General features: G+C 63.9%; 2 protein-coding genes across 5 annotated transcripts; both read right to left on the reverse strand.

The window, feature by feature from the left end:
- Positions 1-542: 542 nt before the first annotated feature.
- ARL6IP4 (ARF like GTPase 6 interacting protein 4) lies at positions 543-2,970 on the reverse strand. Of its 4 annotated transcripts, none has more exons than XM_077748031.1 (6): positions 2,818-2,970; positions 2,309-2,479; positions 1,584-1,868; positions 1,384-1,501; positions 901-970; positions 543-821 (listed from the first exon to the last, which is right to left on the reverse strand). In XM_077748031.1, the coding sequence occupies exons 2-6, from the start codon at positions 2,466-2,468 to the stop codon at positions 765-767; spliced, it is 690 nt and encodes a 229-aa protein (XP_077604157.1). In that variant the 5' UTR covers positions 2,469-2,479; positions 2,818-2,970; the 3' UTR covers positions 543-764. The 4 variants fall into 4 exon arrangements, with proteins under 4 accessions (XP_077604157.1, XP_077604154.1, XP_077604156.1 ...); XM_077748028.1 differs by having other exon boundaries at positions 1,584-1,892; XM_077748030.1 differs by lacking the exon at positions 2,818-2,970 and adding an exon at positions 2,739-2,791 and having other exon boundaries at positions 1,584-1,892.
- Positions 2,971-3,580: 610 nt separating this feature from the next.
- Positions 3,581-8,602, reverse strand: OGFOD2 (2-oxoglutarate and iron dependent oxygenase domain containing 2). Its single transcript, XM_077747949.1, has 7 exons — positions 7,898-8,602; positions 7,370-7,480; positions 6,734-6,847; positions 6,548-6,647; positions 4,998-5,125; positions 4,587-4,844; positions 3,581-4,512 (listed from the first exon to the last, which is right to left on the reverse strand). The coding sequence occupies exons 1-7, from the start codon at positions 8,027-8,029 to the stop codon at positions 4,249-4,251; spliced, it is 1,107 nt and encodes a 368-aa protein (XP_077604075.1). The 5' UTR covers positions 8,030-8,602; the 3' UTR covers positions 3,581-4,248.
- Positions 8,603-9,051: the final 449 nt, after the last annotated feature.

Raw genomic sequence — 9,051 nt, forward strand, 5'->3', positions numbered from 1 at the left:
GCTAAAGCTATGGTGGGGGGTGGGGGGAGAGGCTGTCCTTCCCAGGGAACAGCACCCGCTACACTGGCTGTGACACCAGCACACGTAGGCAAGCCTTACCCTGCACCGGGCCTCCTTCCAGCCCCGCTTCCTGGGCATGAACTCAGTTCATCCTCACAGCAACCCAGCGAGCTGGATGCTGAACAAGCCTCTGCTTTACAGAGGTCACAGCTAGTAACGTGCAACCCGGCCGCACGGCCCCAGCACCAGGCCTCTGCGCCGTTGTCATCCACAGGAAGAACAGCGCAGGAGGCAGCCTCCCTCCAAGTCTGAGGGGATGGGGTTTAAGAGCCAAGTCTCTGGGGTGGGATTCAGCTGGGGGTGATGGTCAGGGCCTGGTCTAGGCAGGCTGACCTGAGGATGAGCAGGGCAAAGGAGGCTGGTGTGGCCTGTGCTCGCAAATGTCAGGGCACAGCCCACCCTTCCCCCAATAGTCTGTTGTCTGGAAGTTGGGTGGCAACCTTCCCTCCCTTCAGCACCAAAAGCCGACGTAACAAAGAAAGTTTCCAACCAGGGCACATTTAATATTTGGGAAGTGGTGCTCTTGCAGGAGATGGAGGAGCTGATTAGGCCAGTGACCCTGTCCTCACCCCCTGCGTCTGAGAGGTGGCTGAGCCACAGGCCAGTCCACAAGAGGGAAGGCAGACAGCACCTACTGCACTTCCTGCGGCCCGCCCCGAAGCCGGCGTCCAGGCCGCACCACCAGCACCTAGCCTGCAGGGCCCTCAGGGCAGCAGCCCTGCTCGCATCTGGAAGGCCAGGCCATCCCCTCGGGTAGCTTGCTGGAGAAGAAAGCACATAGGAGAGGACACATCAAAACCAGAGCAGGGTGTGGACGCCGGGCAAAGGGGTGACACCAACCTTGTTGATCTCTCTGTGTCGTTCCTTAGTTACGATTTCCTCTAAGACCTCGCCATCTCCCTTAATGAGCCTGGGGGAGGAGGGGAGAGGAGGCTGAGCCTCGATGCCAGAGCAGCAGAACCAGACCAGGTGGCAAAGACTTGGCAAAGCGATGCCAGGGCTCAGGCCCCTGCCACCCTGAGCAGGCGGGACCTAGGTGCTCTCCCCTCTCCCTCCCTCCTACCCTTGGGACAGTGATAAAGGCAGCTGGGTTAGGGTCTGCGGTGAGACCGACCAGTTGGCTCTTTGAAGACATTCCTCAAGGCCTTTCCAGCCCCTACCAGTGCTAGCTCCGGGCAACAGGGAAGAACGGCCTAAAAACTCCCAGAAACAAGTTGACTAGTCTTCTCCCGTCTTTGGCTTTTCAGCGCGGCAGCCGTCGCCCCTCCTCCTGAGCGTGCGGGGCGGGGGGGCGGGGGCTGAGCTCTGCCAAGCGCTCCCCACCTGGTGCGTCCCGTCTCCGGGTCCACCACCTTGCGGATGACGCTCTGCCGAGCGTCCCACTCCTCCTTGGTCATGGGCTTCATGGCCTGGATGCGGGACTTCTGTTCATCCGTCAGGACTGCAAGCGGAGTCAGCGGGGAGTCGGCAGCTGGTCTGGGGGGGGACCCGTCCCCTCCTGCACGCGGGTGGCGCCACCGTACCTGGGCCGTCTTCCTCCTCAGCTGACCGGTGCCACTGGTCCAGCGAGGGTCCCGGCAGAGCCTCGCCCTGCTGCCCCTTCGCCTTCTCCTTGCCTTTCTTCTTCAGCCTCTTCTTCCTCTTCTTCTTCTTCTTCTTCCTCTTCTTGTCCTTGTGCTTCCCCCGCTTCTTCCGGCCGCCACTGGAGGAAGAGGAGGAGGACGAGGAGGAAGAAGAGCTAGAAGAACTGGAAGAAGAGGAGGAGGAGCTGGATCGTGGTCTCCTCCGGGCCTTGTGCTTGCTTCTCTCTGTGATGCAGGGAGAAGGCGAGGCTGGAAGGCCAGGAGGGGGAGAGGTAAACTTTCGTCCCCCGGCTCTGGCCTGTGGCAGGTTTAGGGGGAGTCCTCAGGGGTGAGACCCTCCAGACCCGGCTTTCCAGCCAGAGCAGGGCTCGGCACTCTCTGGAGGGGCGCTTTCCGAGCCTCAGCCAGTCACTGTCTGACCAGGAGCAGGGCGGCCAGCCCCCGTATCTCAAATCCTGCCGCACAAAAAGCCGCACGAAGTGCTCCCTTCGATCCTTACACACGGGCTGGCCCAGCCCCTGGAATCTCAGGGTCTTTCAACCCAGACGTGGAGGTCCCGCGTTCTGCAGTCCTCTCACGACCGCCCACAGCCGTCCCGGGACGCCCGCCCGCGGCTTCCTCCCTGAGGTTCCCACACCCGTCTCCCCATACCCTCCGGTCCTCACCCTCCGCCCCAGAGATGGTGCTGGCCTTGTGGTCTTGGGATCTAGAAGCCGAGCAGCTCCTCGGGACGTCCTTACTGCTCTTCTTCCTTCTCTTTTCGGACCCTCGCCCCCGGGACCGGCTTCGACTCCTCGAGCGCTTGCGAGAGCTGACGTGAGCCATAGCGCCGCGGGCTGGAGACGGGGAGACCCGTTCAGACTGAGGCTCGCGGAGCCGATGCCCACGCGGGACTCCAGGGGCGGCTCTTCTCGGGGCCTGGCTCGCGGGGGCCCAGTACCCATCACCACCCGGGGCAGGGACTTGAGGGGGTCCGCGGCCACCGCACGACCCTCGCCCACCCCGACCACCGGGGACCTCAGGTCCTGCGCCGACTCCCGGATCCGCTGCCCCTTTAAGGGCCCGCCCCCGCCCGGCCGCTCCACGCCTGCGCACCGGCGCTCTGGCGCCCCAAGGAGCGGCCGCGGTCCCCGGCTGCCAGGTGCGTTCCGATTCCCTCCCCGCGCGCTCCTACCCTCCACCCCCCGCGGCCTCCACGGCCTCACGGCCTTGGGGAAGGTCCCCGCAGCTGCTCCGTTCCCTCCTCAACCACCCATCGGGCGGGACCACCCGACCCGCGCCACGCCTTCGCGTGAGGAAGCGGCGGCGAGGTGACTTCCGGCCTAGGCAGTGCTCCGAGAGGCCGTCCGGCTGGAAAGCGAGGCGCTGCCCCCTTTAGTCCCGAGGCTCCAGGTTCCGATTCCAGGGCTGCGGGAGAAACGAGTCTGGCTCGCCCACCTCCGGAAGAGGGAAGCAGGGGATCCAGGCTTCGGCCGCAGCCCTGTCCGCTTCTCAGACTGCCCTCTCCCCGAAGACCCAGGGAAGAAGGCGACCCGATCGTGCGCCTCTTTCCTCCCTGAGGTGGCTGCCGTCCTGGCGGCCACCCTAGCAGGTCAGGGGACACCTTAGTCACTCCAGCGTCCCACCTGGTAATAGAGGTGGCAAGCAGATGTCCACAGGGGCCGGAGAGATCATGAGAGTGGGCCAGGGAGGGACCCCGGTGAGGGAATGTGCCACAGGCCTGTCCAGCGTGGGCAGCGGAGACTCTGCTGCAGCGGATTTCTCCAGCGTGGACCGGGGCCTGGTGTTGCCCATCTTCCCACCTTCCCGGGGAAGCCTGAACTCAAGATTTCAACATGGGAACCCCTGGGTTTCCAGGTGTACAGCCCAAACCCGGCACAGCTGCCCTCCTCGTCCAATTTGGGGGCGGCCACGTTGCAAGTTTTTCAGTAATGACGAGAGCAAACACAGAGGGCTGTTACAAAGCACTTTATATACATTAAATCATTTCACTCTCAAAACAGCTTTAGGAGAGAAGTACTTCCCAGATAAGGAAAACTAAAGCACAAAGGGGTCAAGTGGCTTACTTGCAGCCACGCAGCTGGAAGTGGCAGGATCAGAATTTGAACCCAGGCAGTCTGGCTCCAGAGTGCCTGCTCTTAACCCCCCGCGGTAAGCGCTGGACACCAATTCCCTGGGCCCCTGGGAACCACCACCTCCCTCCCCACCCACCCCACCACCCCAGCCTTGACACACCTGTAAGCCAATAACCGATGCAAGGGGCAAACTGCTACCTTCATGCTCTAGAGCGTTGTGCTCCGTGGGATCGGGCTAAGGCTAGGTGCCTTCTGAAACCACATCGTGGCCCAGCTCCTTCCTGCCCGGTCCTTCTCCTGAAGGTGGTCCCCCCACAAACCACCTGCACCCGAATCCTCAGCTCAGGCTCTGGTTCTGACGCGCCCAGCCTAAGCCAGCCGGTCTGCTGAAAGAATGACTCCAAGGCTTGTGTGTCCTTTTGAACTGAGAAGCGCATGAGGGCTGCAGGGAGTTTATTCCTGCCCCGTCCAACCCAAAGGGGCAGAGCCCTCGCCGGCCATGCCACCCCCACACCGGGGCCCAACCAGGTTCAGGTCAGTGCACACACATCCACCGTGGCAGGCTCCTCTCGAGTGAAGCCATCGCCGAAGCCATCGTCATCCACCAGCTCAGGTTTCCGGCAGCACATGGGGCACAGGCGGTTGCGCACAGCAGAAGCCCGGAGCCAGACGACAAGGTTCCAGCGCTCGCCACTGCCTAGGGGCCGGGCCCCGTGCAGCTGGCCCCCCCGGTGCAGGATGCCCTGGCCTACCACGTGCTCCACGTCCAGGGGCCTGGCCAGGGCTGAAGGTGCCTGCAGACAGCGGGGCTCAGGCGTGGGCACTCCTGGCTGCCCCCGGCCCTGCCCCCCGGGTCACACACACTAACCTGGAAGAAGTCCCCGAAGTACAGGGCGCCCCCCGTGAAGGCCTTGCCCAGGGCCACGTTGAGGGTGAGTTCGGCGTTATCATAGTGGCAGCCTAGCTCGCGGTCCTGGCCCGGCGCGTACTTGACCACGAAGGCACGGTGGCTGTCGAGCCAGCCCCCGCCGCAGTCTGGGTACAGCAGGGCCATCAGTGGCTGCAGGAAGCGCTCCCGCAGCGGCGTCACCAGTGGCTCGTCCAGGCCTAGCTCATGCAGCAGCACCTGGGAGGGGATCCCGGGAGTCGGTGGGGAAACTGGTGGGGGCCTCCCCTTGGGTCCCCGGCTGGGGGGGGGGTTTNCCAATGGGGTCCAGCCGCTCTTCTCCAGCCCCCAAGTCCCTGCCGCCTCGGGCCCCCCGGACGGAGCCGCACCCACCCCGTAGTTATTCATGGTGTTAGGCCTTCCCTTGGGCATGTCCGAGCGCTCGAAGTGCTCCAGCTCCTCCAGCAAGGCCCGGCAGAAGGGCTCTGTGAAGACCGGCAGCCGGTAGATACGCTTGTCGCCTGCAGAGGGAGGGGCGGTGTGCTGGCCGGGAGCCTCCGCGGGGGGTTCAGCCTCCTGGTGAGCTGTGTGAGCCTGGGCGTGTCTTTTCACATCCCCCAGCCTCAGTTTCCTCATCTGTACGATGGGGCTAACCCAGGTACTCGCTTCTCAGGGCTGTCGTGACTGTGTGATGATGTGTGCGGGCAGCAGGGGGCGTATTCCCGGGCCCCCTTATTTGTCCCCGGAGCCTCTCCTGCTGACGCAGGTGCCCACAGCCCAGCCTTCAGACGCAGATGTGCTTCCGGTGAGGCCCATAGGTGGGATGGGATTAGCCCAACGGCACCCAGCAGGCCAGTGGTGGAGACAAGCAGGGCCAGCGTCAGGCTTTCTCTGCACCGCACCCCATGAGCCACCACCATCTGTCCCCAACTGACGTGCCTCTTGGAGCGCCTGTTCCCCACACAGGAAGGCTGAGGGGGGCTGCTCTTTCCTCTGGGCCCTGGTGGGGAGAGGCTAGGCTCCAAGCGGAAACGCAAACATTTTTTGGCAGATGCACCAACACCCTGGGGTGCACGGCTGGTGTGCCCCCCGCACTTTTGGCCAAATCACAGCTGACAGCCGTCACCCAGACGGCCGTTCTGCGACGGCCGTTCTGCGACCTCGGACGTCAGGGATTGGACGGGAATGAGGAGGGATGCCCCCAGGCTGGAAGGGGAGGTTTCATTCACACACCACCCTGTGCCTTGCAACAGAGCACGGGCTTCACAAGGGAGCAACACCTCACACCTGTCTCCCCACAGCACCCCCCACCCCACCCCCGTCCAGGCCTAGGCATAACCGTAACCGAAAGACTGAGGAAACCTAAACGCTCTGCGCCCAGCCCTGTAGGCACATTACCTCACTTAATCACACTTTATGAGATGGGTACTACTATTGCTCCCATTTCACAGATGATGAAACTGAGGCAGTGGGATTAACGAACTTGGAGGGGCCAGACTTCCTGCCAGGGTCAGCGAGAGGGAGGGCCCAGCAGGAGATTCAAAAGCTGGAAAGGTGCAGCATTTCTTAGTTTGGCTTGGCTTTGTGCTTCCGCTCAAGGCCATGGCTGCTACCTGGCAGCTGCCACCTGCCCCCCTCGCACAGCTCCAGGTCGTGGCNGGCAGTGGGGATGGTCCTTCACTGTTCCCTGCTGATCACTGAACTCCGTGCACACCTGTGTCAGCTGTCCCTTCCTTAAGCCACCCCCGTTCGAGTGTGCCGGCTGGCTCCCACCTGACACGGGCGGCTGGGCGAGTGAGCGAATACAGGCGCCCTGCTGCTGGCAGCTCAGGCCCCCAGCCCTTAGAGCTCCTGCTGGCTTGGATTCTGGAGGCAGACCTGGTGGGCGGAGGGACCCCACCCCCTAGTCCTAGTCCCGCTGGGCGATGGGGCCAAGACCTCACCGGACACGGTCTCCAGCCGCTGGAGAAGGCCCTCGAGGTCCGCACCCGGGGACGCGCTGTACTCCGCTGCGGCCAGAAACTCAGAGGCCAGAGCCTCATCCTGGGGGCAAAACACAGCAGCTGTGGGGTAGACGGCCTCCAACGGCGCAGCCTCCCCGCCTCCAGCAGCCCGCCCCCGCCCAGCACCTGCAGCGGGTGGTAGAGGTCAGGCCGCGCGGGGTGGTAGGAGCTTGAAATGAGGGCCTTCCTGGCAGCCGACTCCTGCCCCAGCCGCCGCCGCCGCTCCACCTCCTGCTCAAGCTGGGGGGGGCCAGGGGCGGGTTATCCAGAGGGAGCCTCCCATTACACTCCCCCCAAGGTCATTGTACAGATGAGGAAACTGAGGCTCGGGAAGGCCAGAGCAGGGCCCGGGCTGAGAGCCCAGTCTCCCCACACACCTGACTCTATCAGGGTAAATGGAGGTGCTAAGCTGTTCACTGAAGGCAACTCCTTCTGGAAGAGGGCCCGTCCCATCTGGGTTGCACCGTTCAGAGCCGGGCAGGGAGGAGAGCCCTCCACGCACCTTAGCCAGCGGGGCCACCGAGGGCGGGGAATGGGGTCCCAGAGGCTGCAGGGGGCTCACCTAGGAAGCTTCCCATTACTACCCCCCGGCCCCAGATGAGGGAGGGAGTGGAAGATGAGTAGCAGCAGCCCTGGCACCAGCCAAAGGGGGTGGGTGGACAGACGAAGCTCCATGTACTGTGACACCTCGGGCCAGTAATTCCCTCTTTAAACACAAGTTTCTCTCTCAGGAGGTCACGGGGTAGACGACCTGGCATTTACCACTGTCTCCTTTCCTGGCGTCAGGACCCAGGTGCTGCAGTGAGTGGGCACAGGAAGACCCCCACCCCCAANGAAGTCCTTGGGGCTGACACATCCTCGGCTGCGCAGGATCTGAGAGCAGAAAGTCCGGGGAGCTCAACTGTGTGGCCTTGTAAGTCACTTAACGTCTCTGAGCCTCAGTTTCCCCTGGTTAAGATGCAGATGAAAGCCCGGACCTCAAAGGATCATTGCGGGGGTGAAATTCGATACGCACTTAAAACAGACAACACCTAGAGCACCCCGAGCCTGGCCCTGCCCTCGGCCCTTTACTCCTTCCTTCCTTCTTTTCATTCATTCATCCCCTACGACAACCTCACTAAACACGCACTATTAGCCCCCTTTAAGGTGAGAAGAGCGAGGCACCCAGAGATTAGGTCATTCTTGCGGTCAGATCTGAACACCCGGGCAAAGCACACGACCTGGGGGACAAAGGTGCCTCGACTACCCCTCCCCGACCGTTTCTGCGCAGAGCCACCGGGGGCCACTCACTGGGCCGTAGTCGCGGCGCAGCTGCTCCTCGCCGCGGAAGCGCACGTGGAGCCGGTAGCGCGCCACGTACAAGTTCTCCGAGCAGAAGCAGGCGCAGCGGCAGAAGCGCCGCGGCGCCCCCGCCGTCGCCATGGTGAAGAGGCGAGCGCCGCCGCGCCGGGTTCCGTAAGGGCACTTCCGGCACGCCCCCCTCCGGGGGTGGCGGGCGCCGGTGTGGAACGCGAGGCAAGGGTCCGTTCTAAGTTCCCTAGAGCAGAAGAGAACGAAGACTCCGCCCCGGAGAACGGACCGGCGATGGAGAAAGGCGCTCCGGGGTCGGAGGGGGGCGAGCAGCCTCGGCTGACAGAGCGTGTGGTCTCCCCGTGCCGCCCTCAGCTTCCCCACCCACGAGGCGGGAATTAATCGCCCCACTTTACAGATAGGCAAACTGAGCCGCACCTTCACATGGGCGGGGACAAGTCGGGACTTGCAACCCCAAGCGTTTTGCTTCGACGCTGCCTTCCTTTTCTGCTCGGAGCTCCTGAAGAGGCAGCCAACGCCAGGAGGACAGTCAGAGGACTTCTGGCGTCTGGTCTCGTTCTCTCCAACGACCAACTCTCCAGTTCTGTGCGTCTGAACTTGAGCGTAGCATTCGGCCCGGGTCCCTGCCCGGCGCTCCTCGCGCCTCCGCCACAGTCTCGAGATTCGCGGCTGGCGGCCCCGGGAAGTGTCTTCTCGAAAACGCTCCGTCCAGCGTGACTTCCGGCGGCTGCTGCGAAGGGGACAGGTGTGGGCGGGGAACGGGGCGTGGTCTGCTGGAGGCCACGGGGCGTGGTCTGTTGGAGGCCACGCCCCGCACGACCGACGGCCGTTTGCACGGCGCACCGCCGCGGACGGAGGAGAGCAGCGCGCGCTCCTCCCTCGGAGCCGCCCGTCCGCGCTCCCGCGTGCCGTGTCTGAGGGACCCCGTCTCGGTCCGCCCTGCCCCCCCCCCCCCGAGCCCGGAGCTGCGAAGCCCCGGGAAGAAGCTTGGACGGCAGCCCTGCTGCTAAGATGGGAGAACTAGGGCTCCGAGTAGGGGAGGAAGGCGTGTCCCCTGCAGCAGCCGCCTGCCCCCTGTCCTAGAGTTCCCTCTGTGGCTCAGTGTGGCCGGGGGGGGGGGGGGGGGGGGGGGG

This window comes from Crocuta crocuta, unplaced genomic scaffold, assembly GCF_008692635.1.
Source record: "Crocuta crocuta isolate KB4526 unplaced genomic scaffold, BGI_CrCroc_1.0 scaffold29, whole genome shotgun sequence".
Classification (NCBI taxonomy): domain Eukaryota; kingdom Metazoa; phylum Chordata; class Mammalia; order Carnivora; family Hyaenidae; genus Crocuta; species Crocuta crocuta.